This window comes from Myodes glareolus, chromosome 15 (assembly GCF_982192425.1).
Source record: "Myodes glareolus chromosome 15, mMyoGla1.1, whole genome shotgun sequence".
Lineage (NCBI taxonomy): Eukaryota > Metazoa > Chordata > Mammalia > Rodentia > Cricetidae > Myodes > Myodes glareolus.
In genome coordinates this window covers 53554320-53580398 of record NC_142040.1, presented here as the reverse complement: position 1 = coordinate 53580398, position 26079 = coordinate 53554320, and the positions used below count along the sequence as shown (strand labels likewise).

General features: G+C 43.1%; 1 protein-coding gene across 3 annotated transcripts in view; it reads right to left on the bottom strand.

The window, feature by feature from the left end:
* Positions 1-5702: 5702 nt before the first annotated feature.
* Positions 5703-26079, bottom strand: part of Adamts12 (ADAM metallopeptidase with thrombospondin type 1 motif 12) — a 252692-nt gene continuing 232315 nt past the window's right edge. The window contains exons 22-24 of one of the 3 annotated variants that reach the window (XM_087896951.1): positions 23877-24020; positions 18673-18829; positions 5703-6160 (exon numbers count right to left, since the gene is read on the bottom strand). In XM_087896951.1, the coding sequence (XP_087753077.1) occupies positions 6096-6160; positions 18673-18829; positions 23877-24020 (366 nt within the window). In that variant the 3' untranslated portion in view covers positions 5703-6095. Of the gene's footprint in view, positions 6161-9032; positions 12880-18672; positions 18830-23876; positions 24021-26079 lie in introns of those variants that run through there. The other 2 variants (XM_087896950.1, XM_085676631.2) reach the window with 2 other exon arrangements.

The following is a 26079-nucleotide window of genomic DNA, read 5'->3' as shown; positions in this document are numbered from 1 at the left end:
CACCACAACATGAGGAACTGTATTAAAACATCGCAGTATACAACATGAAGAATTACATGAAAGGGTTGCAGCACCAGGGAGATTGGGAACCGCTGATCTAGTCTATATTCAAGATGAGCCTGGATCCTATTTGACTACAGGTTTCCACTCCCATAAGAATCTCTGCTCGTGGTTAGAAGTCTCATGATCTGCACTGGTCCTGAAAACAGAGTGAAGCAACAGAGGCCTCTGTTCTGCACTTATTTTAGAAAGACGGCATGTCAGAAACACGGAAATACAAACATCTGTGGTTTACTGAGAGCTTTGTAATCAACGGAATAAACACGAATGATTGACGTGGGGTATACACACTTGGCTCCTCAGGCTAGAGAAGGGTGTGGCTGGGAGCCTTTAAGTACAGTGTGGAGAATTGGGACCCAAAAAAATAAAAAAAATAAAATCAAAGAAAGTGTTGCTTAATGGTCCTTGAGGGGCCTGTCACATCAGACGCCTGGATAACTGGATGCTCCCCTCATTCTTCCCCAGTGTGGTGGATGATTTCCATTTTCTATTTGACTGGAACTGGAATCAACCAAGAGATCAAAGTCTGGGCACATCTGCTCTAGGAGGGATTTTCTTGATTAGGTTCATTGAAGTATAAAAACATCATAATGTGAACTCACGTCAAAATGTGAGTGGCACCTAGCACTGGTCGTTCAAACATGATGTGATCCAGGGAGAAACATTTGCCTCTTCCCTGACTGACTTGGTGTCTCACTGATGAGTTCCAGCCTGTTCTTTCATTATTTCCTCTACCCTGCTGCGGTTGCCACCACTCCTGCCGCTGTCATCCTTCCCTGACCCCCCAAATTCAGATTTTTCAGGTTTCCAATGTGGAGTGAAGACCTATGGCTCTCTAGGACTCTGCCAAGCCTTCACCACCAGAATGGAAATGCTGAGAGCCTCCTGGACTGAACAGCTACTGGGTCCTAGCCTCCCCAGGTGAAGACAGGCATTGCTGTACTCTCCAAACCATACTGTGTAAGATAATCTAATAAATAAATTCCTTTTTAGTTTATATTAATTCTGTGGGATGGTTCCAGTCCTCTACAGAACCTAACACACCATGTGATATGGTTCTGGAAAGTTTTGAGAACTGTAGTAAATTATGAATTAGAAAGGGAAGGCGTGAAGCCAATGAGCCAACTTGTTGAACTCCATAAAAAGCTCAGTTAGGTAAACTTCCATCATACATCTGGATCTAGTCACCACGCAGGAATCCCAAGCCTGTCCACCAGGTTCTTATGGGCAGGGCTGGCTTGTTCAGCCTGTCAATCACAAGGGCAATTCTTTAAGGAAGATGTAGGTGATGCTGGACAGGAATAGGGAGAAGGCCTGGAACCTAGGCTGTTTTATGACTGAAATCCCCAGCATATATGGACCTTCTGTATCCTCTTACCCTTAGCCTAACAACTGCCGGAGCAGCACGGAGCAAGTATTGTTCAAACAGAATAGGCAGAGGGATAGCTGTTGGGGGAGGCTTCTTGTTCATTTTCCGGCTGCCCAGACTCCCAAAAATATCACACAGAAATCTATATTAATTGCAAAACTGTTTGACCAATAGCTTATTTCTAGCTAGCTCTTATAGCCTAAACTAACCCATCTCCATTAATCTGCGCATCACCATGAGGTCGTGGCCTACCGGCAAAGTTTTGGCAGGCTCCACCAGAGGCATCTGTCTCCTACAGGCGGCTACATGGCTTCTCCCTGACTCTGCCTATTCTCTCTCTATATCTCTTTCAGCCTGACTCTATTCTGTTAAGCCACTGGCCGAAAGCAGCTCCTTATTAACCAATAAAAGCAACACATACGCAGAAGGACCAGATATCAACCTCTTGGAGGCATAGTAAGCAGCTTTAGAAGAGGTTGGAACTTTCCTTTCTGGACTCCCTAGGCCACAGGAGGCTGGGATTTGCAAAGAGCAGGGCTCAAGCTATTGCAGGCCGAGGGCAGAAGGACCCATTCTAGTCCACTCAGCTGAGAAGCTGTTGTGTCCACAATCTCTGGTGCTGGTGGCTGGACACGGCAGGACTCTGGACTCTTTTGTGTCTCTGGTACTTTGTCCCCCAATCTCAGTCTTAACGCACTACCCCTACTACCACGCCTACAACAGCATCCTCCATCACAGTTGGTTTGCTCTCCTGTTGCTAAGGACGAACCCCTACTACCATTCCTATAACTGCATCCTCCCTCCATGACAGATGGGTTGCTCTCTCGTTGCTAAGGACAACCTCTGCATTCTCCCTTTTACCTTTTCCTCTTGTCTTCCTTAGTCCATTATAAACATTATCTCTCCCTCCTTCGTGTTCCATCGTGTGCAGTGTACTTGACTGCAATTAATAACTCCGCCTATTTTTAATACATCAGCTGCAAAAGGAATAACCTACCAAATGGTCTTCTGGTGAAGGTGGACCTTGGAGTTGTGCTATGAAAATACATAAATATAAGCATAGGACTGCATTGCATGAATTAATAGCTGAGTTTTAATTTGATATTTGTTTAAAGAAATAAAATCCTCATGAGGGAGGCATACAGTTATAACAGGTTCATTTCAGATTCCTCCCTTCTAAGGAATCTGAGGATTTAGTTTAAAGGTAACCCTTCTTTATTCCAGAGTTAGGTCTCCCTTAAGTAGGAGAGGAGGCAATGGTTGTAGTATAGTACTGAAACATAGTATTGGAGTATGTGCTTAGAATAAGATCCTATGTTTGATTCTCAGTACTATTAAAACACACACACACACACACACACACACACACATTGGAGAGAGATGTATTAATACGCTTGTCATCTTATTTCAACCTCCCTTCTTTTCTGAGGCTCAGTGCCCATTGAAGCAACCACCAGACACATGCAAGCACAGGTTATGCTCATCAGTGGTTCTCAAAATATTGCAATAAAGGAGTTGCTTTCTGGGGCTGTGCAACACATCTGTTTCCCAATCCACATGGGTTAAGGGAAACTAATTTAATCTCCTGATTCATTAGTTCATCGATTGTCTGTAATCTAAAACAGATGCAGACAATCAGCGGAGGGACAAACTGCCCTGCTATGCAGCCTCTTTACGGAGCCCCATGGCTCCATCTATTGACTTGATTCTTAGCTATCCCCTCCAAACTGGAGAGAGTGTTCCTGCTCATTCGGTGATCAGCGCTGTCCTTGTTCGCCACTCTAATTGTTTCTCACAGGGGCTTCTTTTCCTCTTGAGATTTGACGTTGGTTTGAAATGAGAAATGCCGGCTTTGGTTGGCAGGGGAACAGGTTATCTCTTCAAGGTGGCCACCTGGTTGCAGACGACTCATGACAGCCAGGTTCAGATTTGCAACCAAGACTAGGACTATGATGGGTGCCATGTGTCACTGGGTAATTTGCTGAAGGTCTACAGGAGGCTAAACCAGAAGAAGTCCCATGTAGAAGCCATGGGTGATTCACTTGCTGATGCCAGCTCAGATACCAGTGTACGTATATCAGAGGACCTGCGGAGGATTCCAGCTGGCAGGAGCTCAAACCACTGGCCTTTACAAGAAAAAAAAATCAGACATTATTAAAGACAAGCAAAGTTGGTCCCAAAGATTTTCAAGGCCGTTGCAAAAGGCGAGAGACCCCATTGTAATCTGCATTCAGCTCTGCTTTGTGTAGAACTTACTGGGTGTTTTAAGGATGGAAAGTGAGGTATTAGGGAGGGAGGGTATGTGGGGACTTGTAAGAATTAAGAAAGTAATCAAAAATTATAAGGAGCAGGTACAGAAACGGTCCCTATGAACTGCTGTGTGTCCTTGCTGGTTGGCGTTTACAAAGTCTGAGTTGTGCTCGCTTCCAGGAACCGAAGGACTTGAGCCCTAGCCCCCTACATGATTACATTTATAAGGAATGACTTTCAGGCCCCTGGGACTCCTGGGCTGTGGGAGATATTCTTTCCAAAGACAAAATGGAAGAATTTAGAGTTATAAGTTTTTAGTAAATGCTTTAAGAAAAGGGTCAGAGGCCTATGCTAACTGTTCTTTAGAACAAGTAATAAATTCTCTAGCAACCTTGAACTTTACCAAACAGTAATTTGAGTGCAAAGGGGCGTGTCACTATACAGTCTTTGGCTTCTAGAAACCACTCTGGAGTTTGATTATAATGAGCAATGTGGAGGTTTGAATGAAGTTATTTGTTTGTTTGGTCTTTTCACACTGTGGTTTGATTGGAACCCTTGGGAATTTTCCTGCCTTAGGCTCCTTAGTGCTGGCACTGCAGATGTGTGCCAATGCCCCTAACTTTGGTGGAGTGATCTTCATCAAGACCCTTTACCATTTTCAGTATCATGGAGGAGAAATAAGTTGCCACTCTGGGCTCTCAAGTCCTGCCTGACTGAATATGCGTCCATGTAAAGTAGTAGTTCCTACATTATGTTGGGGGATAATTTGTAATGCAGTAGTAGTAATTGTCACAGAGGTTTTTCTGAGCACAGATCAGCCTGTCAAGGAGCTGGGATGTTACATCCCTGGAGCCCTGGCCTGAAGAATATTCAGCGACATGGGTTCAAACAGGAAGATTCCTTCTTTTATGCTTGAAACTCTGCCTATGGCTTATCCCTAAGCTGGTGCTGGGTAGTGAGATCAGGGTCTTCGAGCGGGAAAAGCAAATCATGCACCATCAATGCTGTATCAACTATATCGGGAAAAACTCAATTAGCTAACAGCTTCCTGAGGGGGTTGTGGTAGGAAACTATATAATAGAGAAGGGTTAGCAGCGGTCAACAGTGGGCTTCTCCCACTGGCTAGACTCTAAGAAGTCACGCCACAGAATGTCAGCAGACCAGACCTCAGAGAGCCCTGAATTCAGCCTTAATAATTTCCACCCAAGAAGCCTACGGCAGAGGAGGCACTCACGGTCTTGATGTGGATAGTCTCCACGATTGAGGAAACGCTGTAAAGTTTTGTATTTTAAAATGCACGCTCCAAACTCCGATGACGTAAAACCATTTCTCTCAACATTGAATCCAGTTAATGAGTCAGCACTGCTTTCTGTTCTTTCTTCTCCTTGCTTTCCACATCCCTTGTGTGCCGGGCCATTGTCCAGCATCTTTGCTTCACGAGTAGAGTCATCCTACCTGCATTTCCTCAACGTCACGGGGCGTCCTCCCCTGGCCTGATGTGGCATTAAAAATGTGGCAGATTTGCTCATAGTCTATAGTTTTCTGTGGTTGAACTGAGATCACTGCTCATTTCTCTGCTGCTAGTTCAGACAAAATAGGCCATTTCCTTCCCTGGCACTCCGTGTCTCCTTCAAGCACTGGAAGGAACTCAGGGAAATTATTACTATTAGACATTAGCTGAGAGGACACAGGGCTCCTCGGGCTCATCTGATGGATCCTGTGTGAGTGGGCACCTCCAGGATCATCTTGTTCCTAAATACTTTTAGGGCTCCTGAAATTTGTGTGGCTGTTTCCGGAACCTGCAATAAATTGTGCTAGCTCTGATGGGAGTATAGCTCTATGTCTTGGGTCCAAGTGACTCACAAAGTTTAGCTCCCAAAATACTATCTTTCAAAGCTTAAAACAAGGTCGCCTGTTCTTGCTCCTTAGCTTGGCATTTACTATTTAATTAATATGTTTTATTATAACATTTCTTTACTCCTGAAATTTTCATATATGTTTACAATGTTATAAGATTATACAATCCCCCCACTCTCTTCTCCCAAGTCTCCCTATATTTCTCTCCAACCTGTCCCCCTCCCAACTTCCTGTCTTCTTTTAAAGTCCCATTTAGTGCTGCCCATCCGTGCATGAGCTGTGAGGTCATCCACTAGAACACAGGAGACACACCAGTTGGAACACCCTCAAGAAGAGTGGATCTCCCTCTCGCTGCAGCTAATATCTGCCAGCAGCTCTTCAGTAAGACCTGTGGGGCCTGGAGAGCGCCTCCCCCAGATAACATGGAAATTTTGATTGGTTTGGTGGTTTGAATAGAAAATGTTCCTTTACAGTCTTGGGCATTTGAACACTTAGTGTCCAGCAGGTGGCGCTGTTTGGGTAGACTTGTTGGAGGAAGTATGACACAGGATGTGAACTCTCAGCTGCCCGTTTCTGCCATTATGCCTGAAGTCCGCGGCCATGCTGCCGCCATGACTGTGGACTCTGGAACCGGAAGCCAAAACAAAGTTTGGTTACTGTGCCACATCACAACACTAAAGTAGCGAATTCAACAGCCTGTAGAGAAACTTACTATCCTATGAAAGTCAACCAGTAGGGAGGAGTCAACTAGAGATTGATTTTTCTGCATCCTGTAATCAAAGTATGTGGTATCTTCAGTAACAAGGACTTACCATCTCGATATTTTGGAAAACCCAGGGTAATGACAATAGCCTGTGTTGTTTTGGAGGCCTCTGGAGATCCCCTGACCAACTACTTCTAGGGAGGTATCCTGATCTTCGCACTGAGATTTTCATTTAATAACCCTTGTCTTCTAGGAGAGGACTTCTCCATCTATGCAGGGTAATTCGGTTTGAATGTTTGTTTAAAGGCATATTTTGGAATTAGATTACTAACTGGAAGATTTCAACAAGGCTTTTCTATACATGCTTGGTTTTAGTTAGCCTACCTGCTACTCCCTTCTCTACCCTGACCCTGTTCAATACACTCTTCTTTCATATAAAACGTTTTCTACTATCCCTGTAGCTACTCTTTACTAGAGTCTACTATACGCTTTTTAATTGAGTTGTGAGGTAATAGCCTTCCATATTGCTTCTATATACTCTTTCTTTCAATTAGCCCCACCCATTCCCCCTATTTCTCTCATACTCCCACAACACTCCCTATTTAAACCCCTTTCTCCAGTACCTTACCTCTCTGTTTTTGTTTGACCTATAATCTGCATCTTATCTCATTTAATGTAGTTCTATATTCTTATAAAGTACGTATGTGTCAGTTAGGGGACTAGGCTAGGAAATAAGAACTATGTCTGTTGTCTGAGGTTAATGAATCATGCCCTCCACTTTTCCCTTTCCCCTACTCCTCTTTCTTAGCTCAGTGCCCCTCTACAGGAAAACCTTTGCTTCAGCTACTTTGCTGCTTGCTATGGAGGGTGGAGATGTGGAAGGTAGGAAACCTTTTGCATCAGCAACCCACACATACTCTTCAAGCCAATGTCCCTATTAGGAAAGCTGATATTTTGATCTGACTAATTATGTGTACTTTCTGTTGATTAGAGTCCTCAGTTGGAAGAGGATGATTAATTCAAACCCTTTAGCATATCATTGTTCCACGATTTTGCTTTTAGCTAATTGCTCTGAGTTTAAAATTGAGGTATCCTAGTTCCTAGGCTAGCCCATGGGGTCCGGGGTTAGCTTATGATCACAGCTCCCTTCCAATGTCAAGATAATTTTTTTTCTTTTTTAAAAAATAGTGTTTTTACTATTTTTTTGAGAATTTAAAACAAAACATACGCACAATGTATTTTGGTTATAGTTATGCCCAACTCCTCCCCATTAACTCCACTTCATGCTTCTGGACCTTCCTAACTTCATGCCCTTGTTTTTTGAATATAACCCCCTGATTCTAATTTGCACTTCCCATATGCTTTCCATCAGCCCAATGTACTTTGAATCCATATGCAGTTTCTTTTGAGGTCTTTTGATCTATTTTAGCAATCCCTTCCTGGGGTTCTAAATTTTAGAGTAAGCTTCATTTTTATTTAACTCCATGCCCTGTTACCATCCCAAGGTGATAATTGCTTTAGCACAGATCTTTCCAACCTCAGCACAAATGATATTTTGACCCAAACAAAAAGGGAGGTAGCTGTCCTGTAGAGTGCCCAGCAGCATCGTTGGCCTCCAGTGATTGAATGGCAGTGGCCAGTATCCCTCTACTCCCACTTGTCAAAACCCAGGACATTCCAGACATTGCCATGTGTCTCCTGGGGAACAAAATCTCTCCTGAGATTTTAAGAGTGCAAAATGTGTAAAATGTGCAGGACACAGCCGGAGGAAAAGCAGGCCTTACTCTTCCTAACAGGACCAGGGTGGGCTTCCTAAGGTCAGAGACATTCGACCAGAATTTTTAAGGGCAAGAAAGAGTTCTCTGGTGGTCATAGAATAGTTTGAAAGGTACAAACAGGGAGGTGTCCCTGTGATTTGGCATTGACCAAACTCATATTTCCTACCACCCAAAGTGCATCTTCAAAAATTCTAGGAGTCACCTACCCAGTCCAGCTGGCTCTCTTTCAATGCTTTTGAAAACAATCAATGCTTATATGATTAGTGTGTTCCTTCTCCATAACAACACCTTTGCTGCCTGAGCTTAGTTCTGGGGGGTCTGACTCCACCAGATCCAGTATTGTGAGGTATTTTAGGCATCACTTCAGATGATCCTATTTTTTTTTTGTTCTTGTATGTGGTTGTATGAATGAAAATAGCTCCCATAGCCCCATAGAGAGTGGCATTATGGTGGTATGACCTTCTTGGAGTAGGTGTGATTTTGTTGGAGGAAGTGTGTCACCAGGAATGGACTATGAGGTTTCAGATGTTCATGCTAGGCCCAGTCTCTCTCTCTCTCTCTCTCTCTCTCTCTCTCTCTCTCTCTCTCTCTCTCTCTCTCTCTCTTTCCTTCTGCCTGTCACTTCAGATGTAGATCTCTCAGTGACCTCTCCAAGACCATTTCTGCCTGCATGTCCCTGAGCTTCCCACCGTGATGATAATGGACTAAACCTCTGGACTGTAACCCAGCCCCAATCAAATACTTTCCTTTATAAGAGTTGCCAGATCATGGTGTCTCTTCACAGCAGCAGAAGCCCTGACTAAGACACTGCACATTCATGAGTTAAGTTCGACTCACCTAGGGTATGATTCATTGGGTAATGTACTTGTCTAGGGGTGGGGAAGGAGGGAGTCTGGGAGGAATGTAGGAGGAAAAAATTGATAGCAACTTCTTCCATTGCTAAACTCCATGGTAACACCACAGTGGGAGGTGAAAGCCTCACAGTAGGAGTCAATGAATCACAAGGGAACCTCAATGAGTTTGACCATTTATTGATGCCACACAAAGACAAGCTATGATTACAATTTGATTTTAATACCGAGGTACTCATCCGGTACAGGAGGAGTGGGGGATCAGCTGGCGGGGGAGCATAAGAACAGAAAAGACAATGAATTAGTCATGTGTGTCATACCACCGTTTGGGAGGGCAATGATAGGTAGAACAACATTTCCCCCACCACATTACTTTTACTGACACAACTTAAAATAAAAATACTTGAGTTTAAAAAAAAATATTTGATTTAGCAACAAGAGTGTATCAAATATATTGGCTAGGTTATAGCACCAGGAAGCTCATGACATGTGGCCTTTCGCTGGGAAAGTGGATCACTGTGGATTGAGCACCAGATAACCTGTCCCAGAGCTTCATCTTGAAGTGAGAAAGGAGAAAGCCAAGACTTGTACTCTCTAGACTTGCAACACGTAGCTTTCAGAGAACTTCAGCTAGCTAGGTGGAAAGTTAGGGTCTGAAATACTTACTATAAGCCTCAAATTGCGCTTCAGATTCTTGTTGGAGGTTGTTCCAAACAGACTCCCTGAAAGCATTGCATTGGAATGCCAGTGGAGACATAGTTGCCTCAGGAGAACAGAAGGAGGTGTGTATGCTCTTGTTTTAGAAAACTTATGACTGAACAGTTATTCCTACACAAGAAAGCAATCCTTTGTTACGGGACACGATTCATGACTTGAACAAAATATTCATGATGAAGTTTCCAGGAAATATTGTTCGCTTATGACACAATACTGTTTTGATGTTCAAGAATTAAATAGCCTATAACTTTTTGGAGAAGAACTAAGTCTACCACTCTGAAAAGCAATGTAAACCTGACGTGATGTATTTAAGCACAAGGTCCTGAGGTGGACCTCTCTGGCTCATGGTAAGTGAGTATCCAGTGTCTCTTGTTCAACTTCTTGCTCACACCTTCAAAAGGTTACTGAAGAAGGACATAGATGAAATAAACCAAGGCTTCATATTTGACCCTGTGAAGACACTACCAGTTCTTGCTGTCAGAGTCATCCTAACATCCAAGGTCCTTCTAGCATCTCAAGCACCAAGGTTCTACGGAAACACGGATAGTCCATGGTTGAGCAGGTGACAAATGAACAGCAAGCACACATGACACCTGCCATAGGAGTCCCACTCTGCTAGAAGAAAGAGATAGCCAGGATTGTATTTGAGAAACTGGAGAAAGATCTAGAACAGAGCAGCTCTCCACAGGCTTTTGATGTTCACCACATGGGCAACAAATGACATGGCTTATTTTTTGTATTGGGCAATCTGGCCTAGTTTATCTTGCTGAGGTCAGTAGGAATCCAGGTTGTTCCTGAGTTCTGTAAGCCTGGTCACACCCAGGACTCTGATGGACTGTACTTTACCCTGTGCTAGAACAGTACCAGGTTAAGTTAAATTCACATGGCTTACTAAATTAATCCATCCGAAAGCCTAGACTACTAGTCTTTGCAAATTTTCTCAGTAGAAAAAGCCAGGTTCTCCTCTACTTCTCCATTCATGCCACTTACAAAGTAATGCAAGTATGTCTCTGAAATTTCTATTTCACAAGAGTTTGTCATTGACCAGCAATGTTTATATTTACAGACAGAGTATAAGAAAGTATGTTTACCTACACATAAATTCCCTGGCTTCAGCAAATATGTACTTTCTCCTATTTCTGGTATTCCTTTGAATCTTATACAAAGCCCAGTGTTTGTTTTCCACAGGAATTGACTAGAACAATACATACTAGTGGCTGGAAAAGGAGTTTAAAAGTGCTGGGTGGAAGCAGTGCGTGTCTTTAATCCTAGCATTCGGGAGGCAGCGACAGGCAGATCTTTGTGAGTTGGAGGTCAGCCTGTCTACAGAGTGAGTTCTAGGACAGCCAGGGCTACCCAGAGAAATCTTTCTCAAAAAGCCAAAAAATAAAAAAAAGAGTTTAAAAACACATAATATATAATGTTGTTTTCATGGTCTCAGAGCAAGTAAAACTGGCTTTAATCTGCAGCACCATCTCATACAAAGCAGGAGTTGTCTATCTGAAAGTTCATATATAATTAGTCATTCATATGACTACTAGCTAATGTCTCTGTTAGCTCCGCCACCATCTAGGTATTAGCACCAGGTTTAATAGCACCACTCTACTGAGTGAGTAGCTAACGCCAGGGAGATGTGGGAGACTGCACTCCGGAATGAAGATGATACATATTGGTGCGTAAGCCTACGACTATGTGATCCATCACACAAAGGCATACATGGCCTCAAATCCTGTCAAGGGCTGGTTCTGAGCTCTTTCTCTGGGGCTTATCTCTCTGAACACACCCATCCTTTCTGTCTAGCTTCAGTCCATTGGCTTACCTGGAAATTCGCTCTGAGTTTCTAATCACGGCCTACCCTGCGTTCAGTAGGAGGCAGTGTCTGGAATAAGCATTTTAACTTCTATTTCAGTGTTCCGGACCCTCTTGACTTGCTGGTCACCACAAGGTAGCTTAGCCTTTGTTTCTGTGTGTATGCATATAAGCATGCATGTGTGTTGCTAGAGATCAAACCTACATACTTGCACATGCTAAATATGAATTCTACCCCAGGTCTCTTTCTCTAGACACAAGAAAGTTTTAAAAGTTGCTAGGGTACACTAAATAGATTATCTCTCATACTTTTTAGATCCTTCTACCTAAACTATAAATTTCTACTAAATTCCTATACTTAGTACAATTTATCTGAATCTTTGAAGTGGTTTAACCTGTAACCTCACATTTCCTCTCCAGAGAGATAGGATGATTGACAGCCATCACTCTAGTTATAAAAGCTTTTGTGCATGACCCATTTGCACTGGGAGGAAGGTGGGATCTGAGGTCATGACCCAGACAGAAAGAAGCAGGACAGGAGAGAGAAAGGCAGTCATCTGTTCTGTGGAAGCCAGGAAAATTCAGAGAAAAAAGGTCGCATTTTCTTTCTTATGCTAGCAAGAAGTTGGTTTACGTTCATTTGCAGTTTTAGGACCTTTAGTAGAAACTGAGCTGAAGTCAGAGGTGACATCTGGATGGCTGCTCTGATCTCTTTGGGCTGAATCGACATCTGAGCATCCTTAATCTCAATCTCAAATCTCCATGGTCTCTCCCAAGATTTGAGACTTCCAGTTGTGAAGTCCTGCTGGGATGGAGGGAAGACCGAGAGCCGGCTGGCACGTCTTCCTGTCCTTAATAACTACTGAGTGAATGTTCCTAAAAAACCCAGGGCAGCCAAGGAGGATATATTCCTGAAGAAAAATTAAAAGGATTATCTGTTCCCTGGGTAAGTGTGGCTCTGCTTCTTGATACTCTTGAGGTAGTTTGGGAAAAACCTGTTCTCTGTTTTTATCTTTAAAGGGGAGAAGACATCTTTTTCACAGACTTGGCTAATCTGGTACTTTCCCAGGAACTCATCTCAGTTGCTGCAGAATTAATTCTCTCAAATACCTGTCTTCCTATCAGGGAGCAGCTCGCACCAAGCTTTCTGTGAAGAACATTTTGTGGCTAGGCAAACACATCGCACTTTGTTTTGTTATGATCCGAAGTTGAACCTAGACTGTATAAAGTGAAGTATTAATGAAGTGACCTCTTGGACCATGTTTCTGGGCAGCGGGCTGGGGAGGTTGATGATGGCGGCATCGTTCTAGAGGGGGTCACGAGTTTGGAGCAACTGCTGCTTTCTCTGCCTCTGGGTGTGGATGCTCTGTGTCTGCGGACACGAGAGGCAGCACTGGGCTCTCACTGAGGGCACAGAGCATTTCCTCATGGATTTCAGCGTCTGGCAGAAGCTGGTCGAAAGCCTGTCCTTTGTGCACGTTAAATCTGTGGGAGACGAAAGCAATACGAAACGAATCAACAGTGGCAGTTAACAAGAGACCCTCCCCTGGTCATCGCACGGGGAATAAGAGGCTGCGACGTGCTCAGCCCTACACAGGTCCTACATCTCGCAGCCCTCCCCACAAGGCTCAGGAATGTCTGAGGGAGGGAAGAAAGGTTGTAGGAGTCAGAGGTGGTGGAAAACATGAAGGAAACAGTGCTTTCTAGACGCAGCAGGGCCATGGCACATTTGAGCTCACAGCATTGGGAGAGCATCACAAGATCCGAGCAACCTCCAGCCAGAGCAAAAGACCCAGACTACAGAAAGGACATGGGCATGAAATCCCACCACCAGCTGAGGGACCATTGACCTTGATAGCTGCTAGGAAAGCGTCATTTCATTAACGATGTGACCCCTGTTGGTCTGTCCACACAATTGGGCGGGTCCCTACACACAAGACTAGATAAACAGCTGGCCTCTGAATGGTACATCAAGGATAAAGTTTAATTCAAGGGCAATTTGTGGGCAATCTGATAGCTAGAAGGACCATGCCTGCAGGTGCAGCTTCTGGGGGAAGTATGTTCTCAGGGTAGCTCTGATCCCTTATGACCTCGAAAGTTCTAGATAAGGCCTGGAAATCCCTGCTCTGTCCTTTACCTACACCAAACTAGAAAGCAAAATTGGTCTCTTTTCTCAATAAAAGGAACTCAGAGAGTCTGTGCATCTCTCTTCTCCTCCTCTCCTCTCCTCTCCTCTCCTCTCCTCTCCTCTCCTCTCCTCTCCTCTCCTCTCCTCTCCTCTCCTCTCCTCTCCTCTCCTCTCCTCTCCTCTCCTCTCCTCTTCATTTTCCCCTCTCCCCTCCTCTTCTCTCCTCTCCTCTCCTCTTCATTTTCCCCTCTCCCCTCCCCTCCCCTTCCCTCCTCTTTTCTCCTCTCCTGTCCTCTTCCAGGGACTCTAAGGTTTAGCTTTTGCTGCACCGGCACCGACAAGTTTGGTAAAACAAATTGAACTCAACAGTGAAGAAATAAGAAGACACAAATTTGGAGTGGGAAGGGATGGGAGTGTGGAGAAGTGGATTAGGGAAGAGTTGGGGGAGAGAGGATAAAATATTCAAAATACGTATTTATGAAATCCTCAAAGAAATAGTAAAAATGTTTTAATACATCCAAAGGCTAGCCTTTGTAGGCGAAAAGCACAACTTCTATTAATGTAATACATTCTAAATATACCAAAAAAGGATCATGGCAATTCACCATAGTAGATATTTAACAAACTATCAAGTATCAGACATTATAGAGTGTTTGTGTTAAACTACCATCATTCCTGTGTTCATGTTAGGCATTCCCATTGTGCCATAGCTACCTAACTGGTAGGCAAAAAATACCCATTCACTCTTTGCTTTGGGGCAATTCTAGAGTTGCTTAGAGATGTTAGTAAGTAAGATTCCTAGAGGGCCATTGGGTGTACAGCAATATGTGTGCAAGAATCTTGTTCACACAGCTACCAGACAAAGGGGATGAGAAACATTAAAGTAGGCTTATGTACAGTCTACATTTGCAGCCAGAATAAACCAAAGCCAGTCTAAATCAACAGGCATTGAATGACCTATTTATATTGAGAGGAAAGGAAGACTGTAGTTCTAAACTATGAGAACAGAGGTGTTTGGCCATGAGGCATTGTCAGGGTAATAGTTGAAAACAGTTCAATTCCCAGCACTACAAAAACAAAACAGAACAAAAAATTCAAGAAAATAGGTATAATAATTGGTGTAGGATGTTCTTCTGTTCATGTGTTGCTTTCATTGGCTAATGAATAAAGAAATTGCTTTGGGCCTGATAGGGCAGAACTTAGGTAGGTGGAGTAGACAATACAATTGCTGAATTGTAACAACAATTAAAGAAAAAAGAAGTTTGTGAACTTGAAATAGAGCAAGGGCTGGTAAGTACTTTGGAGGGTTTAGAGAAAGGAGGGAGGAAAGGGAAGAAGAAAACTATGAAATTATATTAATCTCAAGAAGACTTTTAAAACAGATGGCACCTAAAATAAGTAAAATGATCTATAGGAAAGCAATGAATTTTGTATGAACTCATACTAGATCTTACATAACGAATATAGGGTATTCATTGTGATGCCTATCTGGCAAGAATCTTGGTATTGAATAATTTGCTTTCAAAGCTTCTTGGTATATATGGGGTCAAGAAAAGTAGTTGGCACCTTAAGTCAAAGAATTTCTTGCAACCGTTCTTCCCCGTTGCCTCTCTATGAGTAAGCATGAAGTGAATAATTAAGTTGTGCTGTGCTGATAATTACTGGTGATCCGTTGTTATTTGCAGCAGCTGCCAGCTAACTGTTAATCACAATCTAGTCAACATGAGAGTTCAAGATGAAGAGTATGTTTACATTTAGTTCAGGTTTGGTTACCGAATATTTTATTGTCCAGAAATTGGACAGCTAAAGATAATCTATATATAGTTAAAGATGACCCATAATAACAGGCATGATTGAGGTAGACCAGATGGTTTCTTCCATTTTATAAAAGCCATATCATAGGAGGGGTTCAATAATGTCAGCATTTTACAATGGTTTAATTAGAAAGTGATAGGATGAAATCAAATTGGCTCCTTAATCCATGACACAATGTCCTTTGGATTCTAACTGGCACCTGCATCACCCATGAAGTGTTTCAGCACATGGTCTGATTCAGTAGGATTGTGGTGATTATGGCCTGAGATCCACTCTCTGTAGCAAACTTCTGACAGACACCAACCAGCTTGTCCAAGCACCACACTTTGAGTAGTAAGAGCTTGGCAGTTTTGGAAACGAGCCCTAACAGGATTCTTTTTGTATTTTCAGGGATGACAATTGGAAGTCCCTTTCAGGTGCAAAAATCACAAAGCAAGTACAGGTGGTAAATCTTATTTATCATATTTATCCCCCAGGACATCGGGATCAGGATTTCCAAGTCAGATTTCTCCTGGCCTCTATGCCTACATAGCAAACAAAACACAGGCCATGATCACTTAAGGGATTCATGAAGCCTGTAACAATCATATCCTACCTCAAATTCATGACTTTCAATCATTCCCAATCTCAATTGGACACAGTAACTTCGCCATCTCTAACACCCAGTTAAGAAATGCAGGCACTGGCTGTTCTCTCCCCTTTTTCCTTCCTTCCTTCCTTATTCCCATTAACTTAAAAAAACTGAGTTTATAGTCAACTTTTTTCTCTTCCCTTTCTTTCCTCTATACCCTCCTATATACCCCTCCTTTCTCTCTTTCAAACTCATGGTTTCTTTTTGCATTAATTGTTATTACATGCATACACACACACACACACAGAGACAGATAGATTCCTACATATAACTTGCTCACTATGTATAATGTTACTTGCAATGTATGTTCTCAGGGCTGATCACTTGATTTTGGATAGCCAGTAGGTGCCTTCTTCCCTGGATAAGACACTTCCTCCCACTCCCATCATTTCTCAGTTTCCTGTGTTCTTTGCACATGGTTAAGGTTTCAAGGCATTTTCCCATCAATGTTGGCAAACACCTAAGGCCCAGGGAACATTGCGGAAGAGGGGGCAGCAAGACTGTAAAAGCAAGACCAGGGAGTTTGCTGTGAGACTGTGCCTTCTAGTAATGTCAGAGGCTACACACAAAGAGTCGCACCAACATGGCTTCCTAAACTTGAGCTGAACAAGGATGACACCACTGGTCGTGCCAGAAGCAATTTCTTTCCTTTGCTCCCTCCTCTGGGTACTTCAGCAGCTCCTTTCTGCCTCAGAGAGGAAAAGCACAACTCTACCAGTGTATTCCGTGTGTTATTTACTAGTGGAGCTTGAGGCTGCTTCACAAGCTCTGCCATTCCCTAGCTTTCCTTGCGTTTGTGTCCTTGAGTTCGCTCCATCTAGCCTTTCTCCTGCCTGTTCCAGAACTTGAAATGTGCTCTTGTCCCCTGAGCTAGCTCTCTGTCCTTCTCCAGCTCTTTAATCTAGAGATTCTATAACCCATGGAGAAAAGATACCACGAAAATGGACATAAAAGCTTGTGTTTGAATCTGCTCATTTCTAGATGAGGACATTTCAGCCTACTGGCATAAAATGACTTGTCTGAAAGAAGTACCAGCTGTTTCAGATGAAGGACTTGTCTTCTGAGACAGTGTCTCACTATTTAGCTTAGTCTGGCCTTATAGCGCCCAGTCTCCCTACTTGAGTGCTTGATTACTAGTATATGTTGCCAAACCAGAATAGGCATTTTTTTCAAACCATATTTATTATTTTTGATGTGTATGAGTGTGCACCTGCCTGTGTTTATGTGTATCATGTACATGTAGGAGCCTGGAGAAAGACATTGAGTCACCTGGAACTAGTTATAGGTAGCTGTGAGTCTCTGATGTGGGCACTGGAAACCAAATCTGGGTCCTCTGCAAGAGCAGCCAGTGCTCTGAACTGCTGAGCTGTCTCTCTAGGCTCAGGATTGATTTGTCATTTTAAGTATATCTAATACATGGTGAAAGTCTTCACAAGAAGTCTGTAATGTTTGAGTTATTTTCTCTCTTTATACCCCCAAAGAACACATAACTCAGAGTTAAAAAAAAACTTTATAAAGTTACGTAGATGGAAAGTTACTGCTCTGGCATGGAAAATGACTACTGCCCATTTTCAAAGCTGGGGCCTCTCATCTGAAGACATGTGGCATGCCATATATGAAAGAGAGACCCAGGTTCTGCTATCAATTCTGTGTGTCACAAACATACCACGGGTAACCTCCCCAGGCCACCCTGTGGTACACCTAAAGTGATTCAAGGAACGCTATCAGACGTTACATTTTCAGCTATGTGGTAAGGAATGCTGGAGAACGGACCTAGCACCATGAACTCACTGGGTAGATGCTCTGCCTCTGACCCACCCCAACCCTAAACCAGATGCTTTTGAAAGTGAATTGAATGTAGCCGATGGTACTGATTGTCCACTGCTCAGCTCTTCCTCTTTGGACTCCTCTTGCCCACTGTTGTTGTCTCCCCCTTTCCCTACACAATTTCAAGCGTCTCTCCTTTAATTCCAAAACACTCAGACTCTAAGAAAGATGCCCACAGACTGCCAGAAGAACTTCTTTGTCTTTAGTATAAGTTTTAAATGCTAGCAAAATCAATTCCTCTGAGGTGGATAGCCCTTGGTCAGCGAGTAGAAAGTCCAGGAATGTGGACTCAGGAGCAGATGGCGTTTATATATACCTCATAATACCTCATGATACTGGAGCTCTCTTGCAGGTCAAGCTGCATTCTATGTACCGGGGACTCTGCCTGTTTCATTTTATGTCATGCTTCTCTCGCTTCCTAATTGTCTTCCCTGAGAGTATGTCCTTAATGAATCCTTTGCATATATACATATATGCAATGCTTCACTTCAGAGCTGAGTTGTTTCTGGGCAACCAGACCTAAGAGAGTATACTTAGATTTATAGATCATTCTGGACTTGGATGGGTTCTTGAGAAAGGCTAGAATATCTCTCAGACTTTGAAAAAAAGTAATTCTTATCTGTGTGAGATGACATCAGTGTAAATATACTCTGAGACAGGAAATGAGATGTGGTAGTTCCTCAAGGAATCACTCAGAAGTTATTAAATCACATTTCCTGCTCTCATAATTCCTGCCTACCCTCTTCGGCATCAAGATTTTCTGTTCAGCAAAGGGGCCAGAAAACTTTCCACAAGCTGAATCATGAAGGATGACTTACTCATGCAAAGACATCTCCACCACCGCATCCCTGCCCCACCTGAGCAACCAGTCACCTACCAGCACTCGCCCAGCAAGCTTGCTGGTTGCATTTCTGGAATTCTGGGGGTCTGAGTTCGTGGTCACAGAGGCACTGGTGATCTTCAGTTGTCCTGTTTTCTGAGGGGATACAGTGAACGGCCCTCTTCTGAGAGCCCCCGCCACAGGAAGCGGTACACTGAAAGAGACACAGAAAGAGTCACAGTTCCTCCCGAACGCTACCAAGGGAGCATCTCTAACCCCGCCACAGTCAACTGAGAGAATGTCTAAGTTACCAAGGGCCCTTTGGCGCTAGGCCCACTGTGAGATCAAGCTGTAATAAACACTGCACCGCCATAGTTGAAATCCAAATCAATCTAAACTGTGACTTTAAGAAGAGCCCCGTAGTAGAGGCTGTTGAAATGACTTTAACTCAGTGTGCTAGTAGGTTCTCTGTAGAATGAGTTTCTTTTTCCCACATCTGGGAATGCCCTGCTGGTCCTATCACACAGCTACAATATTGGGTCCAGCTAGCACATGCTAGTACGACAGGACCATGCCAACTCTACCATATTTGACTCACCCAAGGCAAAGTATTTGGATCAATGTGGGTTGGTTGGTCACTTTCTTGTCAATTTGTAACAGACGTGGAAAGAAATTCAATTTTAGTGTGAATGGTGCAAAAGTAAGTGTGGTTGGTGGCCACATTTCCTGCCAAGAAGCAGGAGGATAAGAAACCAGAAGTCAGAAACCGTGAGTGGGATGGAGCACACCTTTGAGGAGGAGTGAGAATGAAAGATGGTTTGCAGGGTACAGTCTTAACTCTGACTAAAACTCTCAACACCAACGCTCATTTTGACACTGATATATGACAAACATTCATCTTGACATTATCAATACATGATGTGAAACATAAGGGGAAAGGCTGAACTGAAAGGAAAATAGAAGAGAATCTCACTGTGTAGGCCATGGTGTTTCCAGTTTCTTTAGTTAAGTACTGATTTGGGGCTAGAGGTCAAGCACAGAACGAAGGGGCACAGAACGAAGGGGTGACGCTGTTAGGAAGATGAGAGTAGTGTGCGAAAAAGGGGGAGCTTGAGAGAAAAACAATGGACAATGGACATTGGACTGAATAAAGACTGTAGTGCATATAGGGCAGACATGGGTCTAGAGGTCTTTGAATCTCAGTCTTGTTGGGCCATGATTGCTCTCCAGCCCCACTGACATAGAAACCACTGCAATGCCAGGATTGGGCTCCCACAGTAGTGGCTGAGTCTCTGGCTTATGGAAGTCACTTCCTTGAGGCAATTCCTAATAATGTAATAAATTGTGACTATTTTCTTACTTTATTTGTGGTAAAATATAAAGAAAACTCATAAAATTTTCTATTTTAAGCTTGTATACACACACACACATCCTTTTCTGTTTTGTTTTTGAGATAGGGCCTTGTTGCATAGCTCAGCTGGCCTTCAATTCATAGTCATCGGCTTCCAAGTGCTGGTGTTCCAGGTGCAGGCCACTGCACCATGCTTCACTTTAAGTCTTGTTAAGTACACAGTGCAGCAGCCTTGAGAACATTCTCGATGTACACCAAGCATCTACTGAACTTTTTCATCTTATCAAACTTAAACTGCATTTTAAAACAACTTATCATCTTTCATCTCTACCCCAGCTCCTGGAGAACTCCTTTCTATCTTTTTAATCTCTTTTGATCACTGTAGGAGTCTCACTTAGTAGAATAAGACAGTTGCCTGTTTGTGACCAACTTATTTCAGGTAGCATAATTACTTCTAGTTCATCTGTGTCACGGTGTGTAGATTTCCCTTCTAAGGTGACACAATGCCCCATTTCTGTCTGTCCCACATTGCTTTTACATTCATTCAACAAGGGACATCTGTGCCCGTTCCATGTTCTGGCTTCTGTGATGTACATACACACTTACAGATTTTTATTTTATCCTATGATTTGTTATTTTTTAGACTTATCTTTTTTATACGAGCAAAACTTCCCAGAACAGAATCCAAGTTCCCCATTCTCCACGCTTTAAAGCAATCAGTATGATTTCCAATGAATATTCACTGTCTAAGTGGCTCAAAAGGTAGCTGAAGAGAAAAGACATTAAGCTTAGAAGAGTCTATTTGCCACTTGAGATATTATTGGAGGCTCAGAACACTAGATAAGACAATTTCCAGACTGAGATACCATCAATCAGCTCTGAATGTGGCTCACAAAAGCTCATTTCTCACAGAGACCTCTTAGATAGGGGACAGGTGACAAATGGGACTTTTCTTAATGTCTACACCTCTATTTTATTTTACTGTTATAAAGCCCAACCGTAACAGCAAGCAGCATGGGATCTCATGGTTGAATTAGAGAGAGTTTTCTGTGACTAAATCTAAAGATAATTTTAGTCAGTCAGTTCACCTCAAATATCCCACAGGTATTGGCAAGAAACAATGAAATAACTACTCAGATAAAGCAGGCAGGATCAATAAAAGTCTGTAACAAAGGCCAGAAGGAAGAAAGATGGAGAATAATTAAGCCAGATTCTGGAAGAGTCCTGGACTAGGGCTTTGGAGAATTGGGATTTCTGGCTGTTTATCATCCTGGATAATTTAATCCTCCTTTCTTTTTCTTCATCTGTAAGATAAGATTGCTTCACAGAGACCAAGTGTAATCATTTGGTTTCCTGTTCCCATGATAAACACTGACCAAAACCATCTTGGGGAGGGGGGGGTGTTGTCTTACATCCATCATCCAGGGAAGCCAGGGCAGGAACCTGGAGGCAGAAACCGAAGCAGAAGCTATGGAGGAACGATGCTTACTGGATTTCTCTGAAGCTTGCTTAGTTTGCTTTCTTACACAGCCAAGGACTGCCTACCCAGAGGTGGCACCATCCACAGTAGGCTGAGCTCTCTCACTTTAATCATCAATCTATTTACTATAGAACTCAGTCACGTAGGACAAGTCACACTAACAGCAGAATTTTTCTCTGGGATAGGGAACTTTCATTCCTCCCCATCATTAATGAGACAGTGTTATTTATGTAACCAACAAACCTTGGGAAGATAATAAATCTTGTTCTCAGCTACAGTTTAATTATTTTGTTTACTTCTCTATCAAATAGGCTGGCCATCTGGCAAACTGCTTTGTGGGGCAGAAGGAAGGCCCAAACTTATGAAGTCAGACTAAACCTAAGACTTAAGAGGCTGTATTCATGTCTAAAAAAATGATAGTGAACCCAAGGACTTGGGACCCAAAATAACCTCTCCTTGGGACTTTTGCTTCTGGAACATTTGTTATTTGATCCTTTCTCTTTTGAAAGTATTTGACATTTTTGTCTCTTCTAAACTCCAGATAATGAACATGGACTCACAGCAGCTATGAGACAAGTAGTACTTAGGGGATGAGCAATGAATGTGAACCGCATAAAAACACGTTACAGACCGGTGAGTATGGTGAATATCCATAAATACAAAGGGAAATTAATACTGAATCTAAGGTACAGTGGCCAGAAAGGTGACTCAGAGGTTATGGGTACTTTCTGCTCTTCCAGAAGACTCAAGTTATCGCTTCTCAGCCTTTTGGCTAAGATCAAATGCAGAAGACTCAAGTTCAGGGCCCACCACCCACGCCAGGTGCTTACAGCCCCCTGTAACTCCAGCTCTAGGGTATTCCAAATCTCTACCCTCCAGGGCATTGCACTCAGGCATGTACACCCACCTGTATGTAAACACTCATGCAGATGCATAATTAAAAAATAAGGCACAGTTGCTATGAAGGGGAAAATGCGAAAAATGGTTGGAAGAGAGTTACCTGGGGATCAGGGAGGGAGGGAAACCCAGAGGGTTAAGGAAGAGGGGGGATAAATAACATTAAAAAATGTTTGAAAGTGACATAGAGAATCATAATATTTTATGTTTACATAATAAATAAATACACACATATATCTATATAATTTAATTGAAACTGCCACTTGGGGTAACAGTGATCCCTTCAAAACTACACTGTCTAACAAAACACCTCAGTTCCAGACATGGGAGTTCAAGGGATCCTCTCAAACAATATACATCATTCCTGTTGCCCTGGATGCCTGCCAGAAAAAGAAGGTAAGATCCTTTCGCTGAAGACATCACATACTTTGGACAGAGGACTTGGAAGAATGTCTGGACCTGAGGACTAGCCCCCATTTCAGAGGAGCTCTCCAAGCTGACAAGAGAGAAAAGTGGCCAGTAGTCCTATTCGGATGTAAAGCCTATGGACCACAGCAATGAGCAGCGTGGAAGAGATTCCGGAAGGACAGTAGTGGTTCTGATATTCTGGGGGTAGCCAACAGCTGTGCAGTCAGACTTAGGACCCGATCGATAGGAGGGGATTTATGTTTGGCACTGTAAATGTAATCAAGCATTGGCTGGCAAGGCATTGGACTCTAGGTGATCACTCACTGTTGTCATTTTCCTAACCAATATCATGTCTTGCTACAGTTATCCTTACGTCTACACGAGTGTAGCTCCCATCCCTCAGCAAAGAAGCAGTAGGAGAAACACAGAAAGCAGCAGCTAAACAAAATGCAGAGTTCAACTCGTGGTAGCGTGCCTGCCCCCAGTTAATGCAATTATAGCATAATCCCTATGCCGAAGGCTCAGGGAACACTGTAGAGAGGGGGTGGTAAGGTCATAAGAGCCAGAGGACCAGGAATTCCGCTGTGAGACAGTCTCTCCTGGGAAAGGACAGAGAGCAGGAAGTATGGCAGAGTAGGGATGAAGGTTTGAATCCGAGAGGAGCTGGGGAAGTGTCAAGAGCAAATATAATTGTGATACATTGTATGAATCTCAAAGAATTAATACAAAACTAAAAACATTTAAAATCTCCATAAAATATTAAACATGGCCCCTTTTCATTCAGTTCTACAATCTCCAATCTTTTTGCTTGTTTGTTTTGTTTTGTTTTGTTTTGTTTTGAGACAGGATTTCTCTGTAGCTTTCAAGCCTGTCCTGGAACTAGCTCTTGTAGACCCAGGCTGGCCTCGAACTCCCAGAGGTCTGCCTGCCTCTGCCTCCCAAGTGCTGGGATTAAAGGCGTGTGCCACCACTGCCTGGCTCAATCTCCAATCTTATCAGCAAATTTTCATGTAAAGGGATCTGTAAATTTAGAAATTTCTTAAAATGTGCTATAAAGTTTCTTTGTAGTGATAACAGTAATAGTAATAAAAACAGGCAGAACAAGGCACCTATAACAACTCTTACCAGGTCCCAATTCCCTGTGGACCAGTGACAGCAAAGGTGGCTGTTGCAGGGCATGGTGGATGCAGGTCTTTTTGTCCAGTCACAGAGGCCTCCTGGGCAAGACACTTCTCTCTCCTGAACCCCACCTCCGCAGGACCTAGAGCACTGACAGACAACACGGAGAGGCGGAGAACTGAGGCTGAGGAAAGCCAACGATAAGAGCAAACTTTTTGGTGTCATTTTGGCTGCGTGCTAGAGAACTTACTAATGGTGTTAGAACCTGGAGCCTCTTCACATGCTCCTGAAGGGACTGGTCTTTCAGAATAGATGCAAGGCTATCTGTCTGGCACAGAACAGACTGGATGTTACCTGGTGCAAGTTTTTGGTAACAAAAGTGTAAATTTTAGAGTTTCAAATTTGTGATGATGGGGCTGGAGAGACGGGAGAGCAGTTAAGAGCACTGACTGTTCTTCCAGAGGAATCAGGTTCGATTCCCAGCACCCACACAGTGGTTCAAACTGTCTGTGCCTCAAGTTCCAGGGAATACCATGTCCTCTTCTGGCCTCTGCCGCCCATGGTATAGAGATATGCATGCAGACAAAATACCGATCCACATAAAAAAAATTATGTTTATTTTTTATTAATTAATTAATTTTCCCTGCTCAATCACAGTTTCCCCTCCTTTCCCTCCCTCCCTCGTTCCCTCTCTCTCTCCCTCCTTCTCTCCCTCCCTCCCTCCCTCCCTTCTCAACCCCACCCCTATTCACTCCTCCTCCTTTCTCTTTAGAAAAGGGCAGTCCTCTCATGTATATCAGTCAGTCATGGCATATCAAGTTGCATAAAATTTTAAACATATATGATTAGCTCTGCCACCCTGTAAGGGTGACAGAAAAATGTGACAGTCGTCCTTTCCCACTAAATAAAGTTTTAGAATGGAAGCTTCTTTTAGTTAGTAAAGTGAATGGGCTTGGTAAAGACTATGATACGTGGATAGTAATGCTCAGAAGATAAATTCAAGAGAGCAAGGTGGATTTCTGGAGGGACACATGTCTAAATATGTCAGGTTGTTGCTCATCAGAATGATTTTTACATGATACATAGTCTCGATTGCATGATGCTCCCAAGAGGAAACTAATTCACTAATAATCTTTGAAAAGTAATGCAAAGCCACCTTGAAGATGCCTCGCTATGACAGTTACAGCAATAACAAGCTGTGGTTGTCTTATCAGTGTCAAGTACACCTCTTGAGGCACTATGTGTATGGTGGCATCACAGAAAACAGGAAACTGTATACAATTAGCCACATATGCCCCCCCCAAAAGACCTAACAGGTTGTCTTCAGAAAATTCCAGCTTTGAGAATCAACCTATATTCCTGACCATGATTTATTCAACCTGTTTGTAACCCTATGTGAGGAGCAAAGTAGAATTCGATCTTTGGATTCTTGTGGCTCTACATGTATACAGATGGATTCAGGGCCAGTTGACTATATAGATGGAAAAGAATATAAATATTTCTGTAGCTCAGTGACTCTCAGATTAGCGGTATCAGCTTCTCTCCTAGAGGAGATATATTATAGATTCAGAGTGTCCCACCTGAGAGCCCTAATTAGACCCAGTGGGCATCATTCTGACCGGATGATTTTGAAGCATGCTAACAATCGACTAGCACGGATGTAGATATGTTGTTATAGGTAAAACACATCAGCCCTTTAATTAGTCTGCGATAGCTGACATTTCCCAAATGGGCCCCAAATATTCTCACGATGGTAAGCCATTAAATAGAGCAACATGACGACCGGCGAGTGTAAGCTTCTGAAGTTGTATAATCTCTAAACTGCTCCGGGAGTTACATCTCTTTTCTCCACCGTATCTTCAAAGAGAAATCTTCCACCTTCACACTTTGCTCAGAATAAAGACATTTAGAAAGGTTGGTTGTAGGAGTTCTTTGGGGGAACAGATTGTTATTGGGGCTCCCCAGCTACTGAGGAAATACAAAGATAATCTTTTACATAATAGACAAGACCTGACTGGTAGATCATCGCTGTAGAAGTGTTGAGTCAAGGTCTCACTATATAGCCTTGGCAGGCTAGTGGCTCCATTAGCTCAGTATGGAAACCAGGCTGTCCTCCAATTCATAGAGGTCTGCCTCCCAGGTGCTGAGCTTAAAGGCATGTGCCACCATTCCTGACCTCTGAGCACTCATTAAAGGCATGTGCTACTAC